Below are 16,173 nucleotides of genomic sequence, written 5' to 3'. Positions count from 1 at the left end.
GAGGACTGTTAGTTCAAAGGCAACCTAAGCTAAGTTGTGGCACCCTACGGCCAAAGAACAGCAACAACAGCAACAAAATTCATTCCAGACCCCAGCAGAACAGTATAGACTTCTTGGAGAGTGCACGTTGAAGGAGTTTCTCAGTATTTATTAGGACAGCAAAACCCTATGTGTCAGAGCTACATCCCAGAGATCCTAGCAGGCTATGGTAATGCAGGTGACATCCTAGGTGAGAGACACCAATAGCCTGCTAGACGCTCCAGGTCCCCGGGCACAGTTTGGGCGTGGTTTTCAGAGAGGAGGGTAGCCAGGGTTGGGAGGAGGAGTCTGAGGCTGGCGCCAGGGACCAGAAGTCTCCCATAGAAGGACACTGCAGACAGAGGACTTGCAGACTTTGAGAAAGTCCGGGGAGTGGAGGGTTGAGGCCAGGTTCTCCCCATCTGTGAGACGCTCTGGGACGCACGTGATGCCGGGCGGAGCCTGGGCACGGCTGGTGACCGCGCTGTTGCTCCTGGTCCTGGGTAAAGGCCAGCAAGGTAGGTAGCTGGAGAGGGCAGCACAGAGGCTGCCTGGACGTGGGCACGAGAACCGACTTTTCTGCTGACTCAGCGGCGTGCCGCTGACCTGGCACCATCTCCGTGCCTTTCACAGACAACTGCTCCTTGCATTTACTTTTACCCTCAGGCTACTGGAGCCTCCTCTTCCTGAAACCGCTTGGTCCTGCGCCCCCAACCCCCACCCCCGCTGATCTTTTGATATTTAAGTTGAGTTTAATTTGCTGCAAGAACCTATGTCGAATCTGCCAGCTACTATACAGCAAAGTGATCCGAATTAGTTAGAAACTAATGATCTCCACTCCCAGGCCATCTCTGGAAACAATTGGTGAAAGTTGCATCTCCACATACATCACTGGGCTAGTTTTGTGTATGCTAGCTTTCCCATCATCTGGTACAGTCAGTTTTCTGCTGCGATAGCGAACTTGATGGGAAGAATACCCTCTTCCACTTCATCAAACCATGACAGAAAAGTGTACAGTAGAGTGGCATTAATGACACAAAATAGAACCACATCTCTTAGCCTTTCTGAGCTTCTTTGTGCTCCTATTGGTAAGATTATTAAACAAAAGGTCACTTGGTCTTGTAAGTTACTTATTCTGTTAGAGAAGTAAATGACACATACAGCTATCCGCAGCTTGAATGAAAGCCTCGCGCAACATCTCTAAAGGTTGAAGATAAAATTATCTTTGCATCATCATGTCAATCTTGAGCAGTTTTATTAACATAAATTGGGTCTGAAAGAGCAGGGGTGAGGGAGAAGCAGGCATCTCCCCACGTGAATTTCTTTTTAAAATGATCATCAACACTCAATTTATTTCTGGAAATGCATTTCCTTAACCAGGTGTCATTCATCTGTGACTTCTTAAGTTTACTTGAATTTAGTAGGTGCTCCGAAAAGATTTTTCCTAAATTAACACGATAGTTGTACATATTCATAGGCACAGAGCTATGTGATTGGATACAGGTATCCAGTCATTACTATTTCTGTCTTCTTAAAGCTATTTAATCATTGTTCCTGAGAATCTTTGAATTCTTCTCTTTCTAGTTCTTTACAGTGTATGACACATTTGCGTCAACTGTAGTCATCTTATTGTGCTGTAGAACACTATAGCCTACGCCTTGCAGGTATTTGCAAGCTCATTATTCGTTCGACTTTTCTTTCTCCTCTTACCCTTCCTAGCCCATAGAACAAATGCTATAAAGAACTTTATTTTTTTACCCCGCCCCTATAAAGAACTTTAAAAATTCATGTATAATTAGTACTAAATATGCAGCCATTATGTTTCCAGAAAAGGCTTGTGAACATATTTATTAACGTATTCAAATATTTAGAATGATGCCTCTAAGTTTACTGTAAATCACATTTAACAGCTCTGTTAGGATGTTTCATAGAGCATGCATATCACTCACCTGAAGTGCACTATGGTATTACATACACATATCCTCAGATATGTGTAGTCAAGTTTAGAATCAAAACCAAAATTGTGCCCTTTGATGTCAAAGCTATTATCTCTATCTGCCTTTCTGTCTCCCCAGTTCTAGGTAATCACTATTCTGCTTTCTGTTTTAGGTATTTGTCTAATCTGTGTATTTTATATAAACAAGATCATATTAAAGCTATCATTTTGCACATAATATAATGTTTTAAAGATCTACCATGGTACGGTATTGCACAGAACTTCATTTGTTGTAAGGTCGGAGAGCATTCCACTGTAAGGAGACAGTCCATTTTGTGTGTTCATTTTTCTGTTGATGGATTTGTGTTAATTCTGTCTTTCTGCTCTAATAGATAAGGCTGCTATGAGCATCTCTGTGCAAGTGTTTATAGGAACACATGTTTTTATTTTTACAAAAAGGAGATTTGCTGGGTCAGAAGTTAGTTATGATTAACCAGTTTTAGAATAGCCAATGTCTCCCCAAAGTGGCTGCACTGTTTTATATTCCTATAGCATAAGAAGGTTTCAGTTTATTCACATACCTGCTAACACTTGGCATTACCTGACAGTTTGATTTTAGTCAACCTAGTGGATGTCAGCTGGTCTATTTTATTGTGGCTTGATGTGCATTTTCCTGATGATTAATGGTTTCAAGCATGTCCTATTCATTTGTATATTGACATTTTCATATGTTCTTTGGGAAGAGCCCTACTTAGATCTTTCCCCCAAATAAAATAAAATAAAATGAAGTGCTGTGGGATGGTCTGTATGTCAAATGTGTTGCTGATTGGTCAATAAATAAATCACTGATTGGCCAGTGGTCAGGCAGGAAGTATAGGCGGGACTAACAGAGAGGAGAATTGAGAGAACAGGAAGCTGGGTGAGAGAGACACTGCCAGCCGCCACCATGACAAGCCGCATATGAAGATGCCGGCAAGCCACGAGCCATGTGGCAAGGTATAGATTAATAGAAATGGGTTAATTTAAGCTGTAAGAACAGTTAGCAAGAAGCCTGCCACAGCCATACAGTTTGTAACCAATATAAGTCTCTGTGTTTACTTGGTTGGGTCTGAGTGGCTGTGGGACTGGCGGGTGAGAGAGATTTGCCCTGACCGTGGGCCAGGCAGGAAAACTCAAGCTACAAGGTCTTGACCTTTTTCTTGACTTGTATGAGTTCTTTGCATATTTTACACTCGAATCTCTTACCACCTATATAATATGCAATTATTTTTCTCATTAGGTCCAGTGGATTGTCTTTTTGTTTTCTGTATGCTTTTCAGTACACAAGCAATTTTTGCTTTTGCAGGGGGACAAGGTCTTACTATATAGCACATGCTTGCCTAAAACCTTTCCTCCTTTTCTTCTCATCTTAAGCATGTTGGGGTTACAACTACGCACCACCGTATGGCATGTACCACCATGTGGAGTGTAAATCTTTATTTTTTAATGAAGTTTGATTTCAATTTAATTAGTGTCTTAATATATTTCTGAACTCTCTGCTTTAGATAACCATGATATTGTCTATTTTGTAAGCCAGAAAACAATCTACAATAAGTAACAAATATATGGAAAGCCCATATGCATATTCTGCCACTTTGTACCTATTATTTATTACCTGGCACATTCTGTCAAAGTATTTGAAATCCAAGTATTGAAGATCTTATTATAAGCTGCTTAGTTGACCTAAATCACATCAGAAAGCAGATGAACAAAAAGGAGTGTAAATTTATAGGCGCTTCTGTTTTCAGGGAAATATACTGAGGCTTTTCTAGAGAGTGTGTCAAGTCAGGACACTGATGATCACGAAAGATTTGTAAAGCTATTTGTTCAGTACTTGACCAAGATGAGCTTGTCCTTATGTGAGAGCCTAGACATCATCACAATGCTTGCTTAACTGTGAGATATATTCTAGAGCCAACGGTGGACTAAGACTTTAAGTGTGGGGACTTTTACATTACTAATGTTTTTTAAATGTTCTATTCAACATTCTGTATGAGACAAGTACATTTTTAGGAAAGAAATTATAAAATAACTTAAAAATTCTATTTGCTAAGAATTTTCTCAATAAAATAAAATATAGTGAAATAAAATTCTCATTTAAATATTATATACCCTTGCAAAATTGGTAATGTCACACAGTCATGTCCCCTACAATTATTCCTTATGCTGCTTTGGATTAGAGAATATTATTTAAAGCAGCACAAGAAGAAATGTAAGGACTATAAAGATACTGAAGGAGAAATAATACATAGAATCAAAATAGAGTTATATGTTGAGAAAATTGTTAAGCGGTTAGAACACTTGCTTTGCCAGAGTGAAGACCTGAGTTCAGATGCCCAGGACTCATGTAAATACCATAAAGCATGCCTGCACACACATGCAAACATACATCAACATATCACATACCCATGCACATAAGAAAGAAATGAACTTACTGAGTTTTCCCTAAAGAAAATTATTTTGAAGCAAAAATATTTCAGTGATTCATGTAAATCCCATCACTATTACCCTTTAATATCAGGTCTTTAAATTTTAACCATGTGCAGTGTTCTTACATTGAAAGATATTAGAATTCCTTTAAAATTAAATGGAAATAATGGTGTATACACTTAATAAAATATTTATCATTAATATTTATGATAATTATCAATATAATTGGAAATACAGAAGTGAAATTCTTCCTAGAAAATGCACATCTATGGAGAAGCAAGAACCTTGCAGTGATTCTAAAATCTTGTAGTAAATACAGGAAACTTAGGTAGCAGACAATTACAAAGATAAGAATGTCACTAAAAAGTTAGTTGAGCATATTGCATTCTGCTATCCAGCAGAGGTAGGATTTTAGTGCCTGATTTGGGAAAATTTGTTCAAAGAGGGCCAGTAATGACATTGAAATCTAGAGGACTTGACCCAAGAGGAATCCTTTCAGGATTGGTGACTTGTGGTCACAATGAACACATTTTAACTCAAGAGCACCCTGTTGCTCTCTCTGCTCAAGTTAAATGAAAATAAAACCCCCAATGCTTAAGTGTCTCAAGCTCACACTGTGACAGGTCTTCAATTGCTCCTTGCATCTCCAGAAAGTTCAAGCTAAATCATCTTTGACTTGCTAGGAGTCCTTGATATTTTGATGGCCTTTGTGTGTGTGTGTGTGTGTGTGTGTGTGTGTGTGTGTGTGTGTGTGTATGTGTGTGTGTGTGTGTGTGCAACAGTGACTTTATTTACTTTCTTTAGGAAAGAGAATCATCTTTTAATTGAAGACAGTTATGCTGATGAATAAACATATGGCATGAAAATTCTCATATTTCTGTCTAGCTCCTGAGTGCTCTCCTGGGGGCCACCAGCTTCTTCAGAGTCCTTACAGAAGTGTTCACTTTGACTCGGTGTACCTCCAGCAGTCAGCTGCTCAAGACCTGATCTGTGACCATTCTCTCACTTCTGGATGGTACCGATTTCTCATCTTTGATAAACCTGCTGAGATGCCAACCAAATGTGTTGAGGTACGTTTTTCCCTTACTGAAGTGTTATCTTCATTTTTAGTAGATTGACTTAATTTGAAATATTCCTATAATATCTAGTTCAATGGTAATGGCTAGGATAGTAATGTTAATGCTCCATTTAGTCCACAAGTGTTTTGAACCAAAATATCTTAGATAATTTCCACAGCTGTGGAGCACAATGTAATAGAAATCATTATTCACCAAATTATGTGCAACACATATATTCCTATGCATAAGTCTTCTGGTTACCCCATTAGCAGGCCAAAGAGTCAAATTTGAACATACATCCAGGTATATAACTTCAAGAAAGCTGCCTTAAGGAATGCTGTTGAATTTTTGCTTCAGTGCTTCTCAGTTTCTACCTGGCATTTCCTTTCTTAACTATAGACTCTGATAGCTCAAAACCTACAAATCCATCAGCTTCTATTCCATAACTGAAAAAAACTCAGACTGTTAGTGAAATTTCAGTGTTTTTCAATGCAGCACATGTGATTTGGGCATGCGTGCGTGTGTGTGTGTGTGTGTGTGCGTGCGTGTGTGTGTGTGTGTGTGTGTGTGTGTGTGTGTGTGCAGAAACCAGAAGTTGATATTAGATGCCTTCTTCAATTGTTTTCCACTTAGCTTTTGAAACAGGATTTCTCACTGAATCACGACCTCCCCAATGAGGCTAGGCTGACTGGTCAGAAAGCCCCAGGGATCATTCTGTCTCTACCTCCTCAGTACTGCGATCTACAAGCATATTATTTGTGTGTTTCAGTCAGCCCCAGTTATTGCTATTATAATCTTGTCCCCCAAATCTACAGAATAAGACTAAGTCTAAATATTGTAAAAAATCCACGACTTTGGAACCTCTGTTTATGATACGAAAATGGTGAGGAAGTATTTGGACACGACATTTATTTTGCATCTAATATGTTTCTTCACTGTGGGTATTGTAGGTATGTAGCCTCACTTGATTTCACAAGTGAGACCTTGTGGTAGCCAATGCACCTCATTATAAAAATGTGGATGCAGACAAAGAGTTTGAATCATGTAACCAAAGTCATTATCATTAGGGGCAGAATAACATACAATATTACCACAGAATGAGTCCTTTGCCTTATCACAAACCTTCAGATAACTTAATAGAGAGTTCTAAGGACTGTGCAGGCATATGCGGTTTTTGGTTGAAATATGTAGCTTTATACTAATATTGTAACATTCAAGAATATGCTCAAGTTGATAATAAACACTAATGACTGTGTTCTGTGTCACTCTGTGTTGTACTATTCTTATTTTTTTAACCTAGAAGACACAGAGCTATATTTAATACCTGCAGTGAGAATACATTATATAAAATTATGTCTTAGCAGAACATTCATTTATCTTATTGTCATTCATATTTGAGGATTATTTAGATGCAGGATTTTCCTTTTTCAACACTAATGTAAAAAAAAACCCTCAGAAAAAATACTCAGTTTTACTAATTTTTAATATTTTTGTTTACTTACCTTTTCAAAAAATCACTTTTGTGACATTTTATTAGAAAGAAACTAAAAGCCATTATAATTTAAAAGTAAAGCTTGAGAAAAAATTGGGGGAAATCACAACATTTTTAACTATTTATGTTCTCTTTGGCTCACTTAGTTGGTTCTAGAACCTTATAGAAATGGAAAGACGAAATGGCTCCCCTTGTTTTTTTCTGAAACTCAGCATATGTATATGTGTAATCACACTGTTGGTGGCAAAGAAGTGTCCACTGTCCACATTGCCTAAACACTCAAGTCGACAATCAATAGCATTTTCTTTTTGTCCACAGGATGATACAAGTCTGTTGAAATTTGTTTGTTTGGTGTGAAGTAATACACATGATTCCCAGGAACCATGGCAAAGAAACAACAGGGATGATAGCAGTGTTCTTTTCACAGTCCACCTCAGTTGTAGCTATCACCAACATGGTCCTACTGTTTCCTTTTATTTATTTTTTTTGCAACATGCTTTTGTAGCTAGTTACATTATTAGCATGTTCCTCTATTACAAATTATTTCATGTGATTTTAGAAATAACATATATAATCATGGTAATTTTAGTATGATTAATAAGATTTTTTGACAAGTAAAATTAAAGATGATATCTTTTAAGGCTTTAGAACATATATTTAAGCTATTAAAATCATAATGATAATTTTTATTATCATTGCAATCGATAAGAATACATCTCTTGATACTGCATATTCTCACATATCCATTAGCCATCTTTATTTGTTCTGAGAATTATGAATTTGTGGTCTTAGAGTTTGTAAATGAATAAAATGACCTGAATAAAAGAAAATAAATACAGTAAAGTAACAACAAATAACAGCATATTGAAAAATACTCATTACAAAAAGTTTTTTCATTTAACTCTTATTTATTTTATATTTTACTATTACTATTTAATTGTATCTATCAACTTTTCATTTAAAATTTTTCTTTGCTTTTAAATGTGGAGATAGCATGATTAATAACTGTGCCCTGTATAGTGATTATTGGTTATTACTGCCTAGATGTTGCATTTTCATTTACATTTTAGCTGAGCTTTTTAAGTATCACTGGAAGGATGCTGAGCACCTTATCCAAACTCATGTGCCTTTTGGTTTTTCTCAAAAATGTGTCTTTTCTCCCAACATAGTTTGCATTGAGTTATACTTTTCTACCCAGAAATAATGTGGATATTAGGCTTCAAACCAAGTTTTAATTCCAGTTTTTCAAGTTGCTACATAATTTTTCTGTGTCAGATTGTAAATAGCACCTTTCTTCTCTCCTGGTTTTTGCCTCATCTTGACTCTGAATTAACATCAAATATATATCATCTCCTGCAATTGTGCAAAAATTTCTGACACCAGTTGGTATTTGTGCTACATGTTAATACACTTTCAGTTCAGCTTGTCTTGTTTTTATTTATTTTTTATTATTTTATTTTATAATTAATTTAATTTTACATATCAGCCACGGATTCCCGTCCTCCCTCCTCCCACCCCCAACCTCCCCCCAATCCACCTCCCATTCCCATCTCCTCCAAGGCAAGGTCTCCCCTGGGGATTCAGCTGAGCCTGGTAGATTCAGTTGAGGCAGGTCCAGTCCCCTCCTCCCTTCACCCAGGCTAAGCAAAGTGTCCCAGCATAGGCCCCAGGTTCCAAAAAGCCAGCTCATGCACTAAAGACAGGTCCCAGTCCCACTGCCTGGGTGCCTCCCAAACAGTTCAAGCTAATCGACTGTCTCACTGATTATCCAGAGGGCCTGGTCCAGTTCTATGGGGGCTCCTCAGCTATTGTTCATAGTTCATGTGTTTCCACCAGTTTGGTTATTTGTCCCCGTGCTTTTTCCAATCATCGTCTCAATATCTCTTGCTCATCTAATCCCTCCTCTTTCTCTCGCCGATTGGACAACTTCTCTTGTTTTATGATACAGTCCAACAGTGGTGGCACATGCCCTTAATACGATCACATGGCAGGCAGAGTCTCTGTGTATTCAAGAACACAGCCAAGCAAGGTGACCTGAACTTTTAATCCCAATACCAACCATAGAGACCTGGAGGTCTGTATAGACAGACAGGAAGTCATGCGGTCGGGTTCAGAGCCAATGAGAAGGCAAAACAAAAAGACAATAAAAAGACAGGTCACACAGCAAAAGGTCTCTCTGTCAGGGGAAGTGACGGCAGCGAGTGGGAAGCTAAAGGGAGTCGTGGCTCTTGCTCTGATCTCTTAGGCTTTAACTCTGTATTTGGCTCTGTGTTTCTCACTTACTAAGAATGTTTAGAATTTCATCTACAGATGTGTCCACTGTTTGAGTAAATTATTTGAAGTCGAATTTCTCATTTATAATACAAATGTAAAATTAAAGTATTTACATTGAACAGGTTATATTAGTATTAATTAATATTATATTAATTTAGTGTTCTCTAAATTTAATTTCTCCTGCAATAGATATATAAGCTGTTTGGTTTTTTTTAAAGATTTACTGATGTGTATAAGTGTTTTTGCCTGTATGTATGTGCTTATACAACATGCATGTCTGGTTCCAAGAGAAGTCAGAAAAAGGTGTTGGATCCCTTGGACCTGGAGTTAAGAAAGGTTATGAGTCATGATGTGGATGCTGGGATCCAAATCTAGGTCTTCTGGGAGAACAGCAAGTGCTCTTAGCTGCAAAGCCTCATAATCAGCCCCAATTTATTTAAACAAATTGATAATTTACTATTTTGTAGATTATATTAGATTACTAGAAATGTAGTTTATTTTTATTTGTATGAAATTAATTGGATTTTCAACCTTTATTTTCTCGGATATAAAAGATGAACCACTGTGGAACGCAGGCCCCCCTCTGGCTGTCTCTGGGTGATTCAGAAACACTGCCCCTTCCTGGAGAGATCAAGCAACTGAGAGCTTGTGCCACTTGGCAGTTTCTGTTCAGCACTGAGAAAGACTGCTGCCTCTTTCAAATCCCCGTGTCTGTTAGAAACTGCGGAGAGTTTTTTGTGTACTTGCTACAGCCCACTCAGGGATGCATGGGCTACTGTGCTGAAGGTAAGATAACATCAGTAATACTTTGAACTGCTAGTTGTGGAGATAGATGTATGTGAGGGCATTTGCACTCTGGACGGGTTGTACTGAGCTAATATCAGCAGGTGACTTGGTCTATCATTATTGCTTAACTGAAGCTAACTTTCTGACTTCATTTGGCCAGGTTAGTTTTCAGATGTTTATCAGTCTCTTAGAATGCTCAAAAGTTTATGTTGTGGTGAAAGTATTAAAGCAGACTTACTGCACGTAACACCTGAGTGGCTTAAGAAATGTGATTTCTTCTTGCTTTTCCCCTCTTTAAAATTAAGACATGACAGATAGTAAGCAAAGTTGTGAAATTTTGGACTTCTGTATTATTTTATTTTTAATTAGCTAAACTTATTGAGTGTTTATAGAGAGCCAGTAATTACCTTAAGCCCTGGTGTTAGTTACTGTAAAGATCAAGATAAGTGTGCTCTCTAGTGGAACAGCTCAAACAAGTCATAAAAATAAGCTAGATATAACTCTCAAGGAAGACAATAAATATCTATGCATTCCACATGCACAGTTCCCCTAAAGAAGAGTTTGCGGTCATGTTTGTAATGCACTTGCATGTTGGAGTGCTTGTTTAGCCTCTACATAGTGTTAATCTTCAATATTACAAAAATTATAAAGCAAGAACAAACAAAACAACATCAAATGATATTTTTAGTTTCTGCGTCATCTGGATTATTCCGTTAATTTTGGTTGTGATCTGGACTTCAGAAGTTACTTGCAAGTAATAATGTATGGAAGGAAAAAACAACAGTGGGTTCACAGCAAAGAGGACTGGCAGATGTTATATTTGATCAATGCTAGTCGTATTCCTGGTGAGAGAATAGGGGGGTATCACGCATCATCTGTGAGCTCGCAGTAGATGTATTCCACTTCCCCAGAGGCTAGTTGCTTAGCCTACTCATGAGAAAACTTGTATGAGTCCAGATGAAGAAACATTCTAGAGAACACATGAGTAATGTGCTTCAGAAGTAACAAGAGCAGAAACAACATAGAAAAGAATGAGAAACTGTCACAGACTGGAGCAAACCATTCTGAGTGATGCACTGTGATTTCCTGGAATACTGGAACAGAAGATGACATCAGTGGGGGAAATTATGTGTAGCATGAATCTTAGAGAGTCTTACTAATAAAATCAAACCCGAGGCCAGTTATTGGGGTCAATGCTGGTAGATCCGAGAGACAGAACAAGCCACAGCTATCTCACCTGACCAACTTCTCGGCTGGTCTTGTTTCCCCAGACTGGAAGCTTCTGTGTCCTCATCCCAATGACTCTCAGCTGAACTGCTGCTAGAAAGCCTGAAAGCTTAACCAGCCAAATGCTTAACCAGGCAAATGCTTCTAGTTTCTGGTCCTCACGCCTTATAAACCTTTCTGCTTTCTACTACCACTCCCTGGGATTAAATGCTGCTTTTTGGGATTAAAGGCATGAGTCACCATGCCTGGCTGTTTCCAATGCGGCCTTGAACTCACAGAAATCCAGAGGGATTTCTGTCTCTGGAATGCTAGGATTAAAGGCGTGTGCTAACATTTTCTAGCCTAAGTATCTTGTGGCTTTTCTGTTCTCTGACCCCAGATAAGTTTATTAAGGTACACAATATTTTGGGGAACACAATACCACCACATTTCCTCTCTTTTTGTCTAAAATTAAAAAAGGCTTATAACTAATACAAGAAAAACTATCCAATAAGTATACACACTATATACAGCCAAAAATTACATTAATGATGTCTAGTCCATTAACATTTGACAGAGTCAGAAAAAAAACTCCATTATATATATTAACAATGTCCAGTCCAGTAACATCTGATAAACTCAGACCAAAATTTTTTCATTACTTATCTTATTTAAAACAAGTAGCTCCTTTTTAAAAGTAGATTCCATAATCTCCCTTTTTATCTTATCATAGCCATAGTCTCTCTTTTTTTCTTTTCATAATGGATTCAGTAGTCTACCTTTTGTCATTTTTATATCTTCCCCCTTTTCTTTTCAGTGTAGATTCAGTGATCTACCTATTTATCCTATTATTTCTTTTTCTTTTTTCTCAGAGTAGATTCGATGGTCTATCTCATATATATATATTCTCTTTCCCTTTTTGCTTTCTAGGGGTGAAGATATCTTTAGGGAATCTTGAAAAGAAAAAATTTAGGTTAATTGTCAAGTCCTGTATCATTTGTCACAAGTCCTTGTTTGAGTAGTCTCTCAGGTTGGATCATCTCAGCTAGTCACCTCGAAATTGTCCTGAGCAGTCTTTCCATGGTGTTAATCAGCTAAATGGCTTTATCACAGTCCATGTGGAATCATCTTTGTGGGGTCCCTTCATCCTTTTGAAGATTTCAAAGTTACTGTTAGGCGTGGTTATGGTTCCCTGCAGACTTTTTTGTGTGTGTGTGTGTGCCTCCTCTGTGGTTTGGAGTAATCACAGTCTGATAAATGTCTGTCTCTCAGAACCATGAACATTCTTCCCTAGAACAGAAAATCTTCACAGCTATTTCTCCCCACCATTTGTCTTGCCAAACTTTTCCAAACTGACCTTATGCTTTCTTGTAACACGATGGTCCTGGCAATTCTTCTCTGAACCAGCAGCAGTAAACCCTTCGTCCCAGGTAGTAGCATCACCGCAGTTACCAACAGGATGAGAAGGAGCTGGCAACGTGGAACAGTAGCCACTGCCTCCATGGTCCCACTGCTGTTTGTGGTTCAGTCCGGGCTGAAGCTTCTCCCAAGCCTAGGCTGGCCTCAAACTTGGGATCCTCCTGCCTCTCTCCTTCAGCAAATCCTACCAGCGTGCGCCACCACACCGGCCGAGTGTAGCTCGGGACTGAGCTGGGGCCCACAAGGCCCACAAGCAAGTAGCTTTTTCGAGAATTCGTACCATGAACGTTGGGCGCCAGATATTGGTGAAATTATTAAGGCCACTCCACGTAGTTAAAAGGAGATTTATTTAATGGCATAACTTACAAATTAAGGGATAGGTAGGTCGCGGGGTCTGGGGAAGGTGTATCGCAGTCCAGCAGTGTTCTCTGGAGCTCTGCTTGGCCCACCTCCACCGTCCAGGGTCCCGCAACAGAAGATGACATCAGTGGGGGAAATTATGTTTATTTTTTTTTTAACTAAAGTAGTTCTAAAATCAGCTTCTTAATTTTGATAAATACATCCTAGTCTTAGAAAGTGCTAAGATTTGCAGAACACAGCTTGGAAGTGTATATAGAAATGTTTTCTGTTAAATTTTTTTATGTGAATATAAAACTACTTTAAACTAAATATTTATAACAAAGCAAAAATACATTCTCATATATTACATCCCCACTGTAGTTTCCTCTTCCTCCTCTCCTCCCAGCCCCTCCTTCCTTTCCCCCGATCTACTCCTCTTCCATATCCCTTTCAGGGATATCAACCAAACATGGCATATCAAGTTGCAATAAGACTAGGTACATCTCCTCATATTAAGGCTAGACGAGGCAACCCAGTAGGAGGAAAAGGGTCACAAAAGCAGGCAACAGAGTCTGTCTCAGTTAAGGTTTCTATTGCTGTGAAGCGACACCGTGGCCAAGGCAATTCTTATAAAGAAAGCACTTATTTGAGGGTGTCTCCCTTAGTTTCAGAGGTTCAGTCCATTATGATCAGAAAAGGGGGCGGCATGCTAGCATGCAGGCAGATGTGGTGCTGGAGCTGAGAGTGCTACATCTTGACTCAGAGGCAACAGGAAGTCAACTGCCTGTCACACTGAGTGAAGCTTGCTGAAAAGACCTCAAAGCCCACCCCTACAGTGACACACTTCCAATAAATGGTGTGGCCGAGATTAAAGGTGTGCCCTCCAGTCTCAAGTTATGGATTAAAGGAGTGTGTCATCCAGCCTCCTCCAACAAGACCACACTTCCTCCAAGACCACATCTCCTAACAGTTCCACCTCTATGAGCTTATGGGGGCCAAATACATTCAAACTACCATAGAGTCAGAGACACCCTCCCCTACTCCCAATGTTAGGTGCCCCACAAGAACACCAAGGTACACAACTATAACATATATGCAGAGGACCTAGCTCAGACTGTACAGGTTCCCTATTATCGGTTCAGTTTCTATGAGCCACTTTAAGCTCTGTTTAGTTGATTCTGTGTGTTTTCTTTTGTTGTCCTTGAGTCCTTTGGTTCCTACAATCCTTCCTCCCCTTCTTCTACTGGATTCCCCAAACTCTACCTAATATTTGGCTGTGAGTCTCTGCATCTGTTCTCATCAGTTGCTTGATAAAGTGTCTCTGATGATGATTGGGCAAGGCACTGATCTACAAGTATGGCAGAATATCATTAGGAAGGAATAATTTCATTAACTCTTTGTTTTGTTGCCTGTCATGTTTGGTTCTATCCTAGTTTCTCTGGGCTATCCCAGACTGGTTCCTGGCCCTCCAGATAATGTCAGGAATGGGCTTCCTCTCTGTAGCATGGGGCATGGGTCTCAAGCTGGAGCAGTCATTGTTTGGCCACTCCCACAAATTCTGTGCCACATTTACTCCAGCCCATCTTGCAGGCCGGACAAATTGTAGGTCAAAGGTTTTGTGGCTGGGTTGATGTCCCACTCACTCCACTGGAAGCCTTGTCTGGTTAAAGAAGATAGTCAGTTGAGGTTCCATATCCCCCATTACAGGGAATCATTGCTAGGGTTACTCTTAGAGATTCCATCTCACCAACCCTCAGGCCACCTGCAATGACTATTCCTTTTTTTCTTCCCAGAGAGATCCATGTGTCTCCTCTTGAGCCCTCCTTATTGCTTAACCTCTCTGGATCTGTGGATTGTAGTATGAGAATCCTTTACTTTACTGATAGTTGCTCATAAGTGGGTCACTCACATCTTTTTGGGTCTGGGTTACCTCACTCAGGATGATTTTTTCAAATTCCATCCATTTGCCTGCAAATTTTATGATGTGATTGTTTTTAACAGCTGAGTAACACTCCATTGTGTAAACGTATCACATTTTCTTTTTTTTTTTTTTTTATTAATTTATTTTGCAATACAATTCAGTTCTACATATCAGCCACGGATTCCCTTGTTCTCCCCCCTCCCGTCCCCCTCACCTTCCCCCCAACCCCCGCCCCCCATTCCCATCTCCTCCAGGGCAAAGCCTTCCCCACAGACTGAGGTCAACCTGGTAGATTCAGTCCAGGTAGGTCTAGTCCCCTCCTCCCAGGCCGAGCCAAACAATCCTGCATAGGCCCCAGGTTTCAAACAGCCAACTCATGCAATGAGCACAAGATCTGGTCCCACTGCCTGGATGCCTCCCAAACAGATCAAGCCAATCAACTGTCTCATCCATTCAGAGGGCCTGATCCAGTGGGGACCCCTCAGCCATTGGTTCATAGTTCATGTGTTTCCATTCATTTGGCTATTTGTCCCTGTGCTTTATCCAACCTTGGTCTCAACAATTCTCGCTCATATAAACCCTCCTCATTCTCGATAATTGGACTCCCAGAGATCCACCCGGGGCCTAGTCATGGATCTCTGCATCCAGATCCCTCAGTAGTTGGATGAGGTTTCTAGCACAACAATTAGGGTGTTTGGCCATCCCATCACCAGAGTAGGTCAGTTCGGGCTGTCTCTCGACCACTGCCAGCAGTCTGTTGTGTGGGTATCTTTGTGGATTTCTGTGGGCCTCTCTAGCACTTTGCTTCTTCCTATTCTCATGTGGTCTTTATTTACCATGGTCTCCTATTCCTTGTTCTCCCTCTCTGTTGTTGATCCAGCTGGGATCTCCCGCTCCCCCAAGCTCTCTTTCCCTCAACCCTCGCCTTTCATTACCCCCACTCATGTCCAGGCTGTTCATGTAGATCTCATTCCATTTCTCTGTCATTGGGTGATCCCTGTGTCTTTCTTGGGGTTCTGTTTTCCAGGTAGCCTCCCTGGTGATGTGAGTAGCAGACAAGTCATCCTTGTTTCATGTCTAGTATCCTGCTATGAGTGAGTACATACCATGTTTGTCTTTCTGAGTCTGGGTTACCTCACTCAGGATGATTTTTTCTAGATCCATCCATTTGTCTGCATCACATTTTCTTTATCCACTCTTTGGTTGAGGGACATCTAGGTTCTTTCCAGGTTCTGGCTATTACAAATAAAGCTGC

At 39.7% G+C, this 16,173-nt stretch overlaps 1 protein-coding gene across 1 annotated transcript in view; it reads left to right on the top strand.

Moving 5' to 3' along the window:
* The first annotated feature begins 466 nt into the window (after window positions 1-466).
* The window catches only part of Vwde (von Willebrand factor D and EGF domains), a 70,818-nt gene continuing 55,111 nt past the window's right edge, over window positions 467-16,173 (top strand). The window contains exons 1-3 of the mRNA XM_052721842.1: window positions 467-536; window positions 5,309-5,493; window positions 9,802-10,033. Coding sequence (XP_052577802.1) covers window positions 467-536; window positions 5,309-5,493; window positions 9,802-10,033 — 487 coding nt within the window. The remainder of the gene's footprint in view (window positions 537-5,308; window positions 5,494-9,801; window positions 10,034-16,173) is intronic.

Source organism: Peromyscus californicus, unplaced genomic scaffold (assembly GCF_007827085.1).
Source record: "Peromyscus californicus insignis strain IS unplaced genomic scaffold, ASM782708v3 Scaffold_6__1_contigs__length_162567912, whole genome shotgun sequence".
Lineage (NCBI taxonomy): Eukaryota > Metazoa > Chordata > Mammalia > Rodentia > Cricetidae > Peromyscus > Peromyscus californicus.
This window is presented reverse-complemented; position numbering and strand designations above follow the sequence as displayed.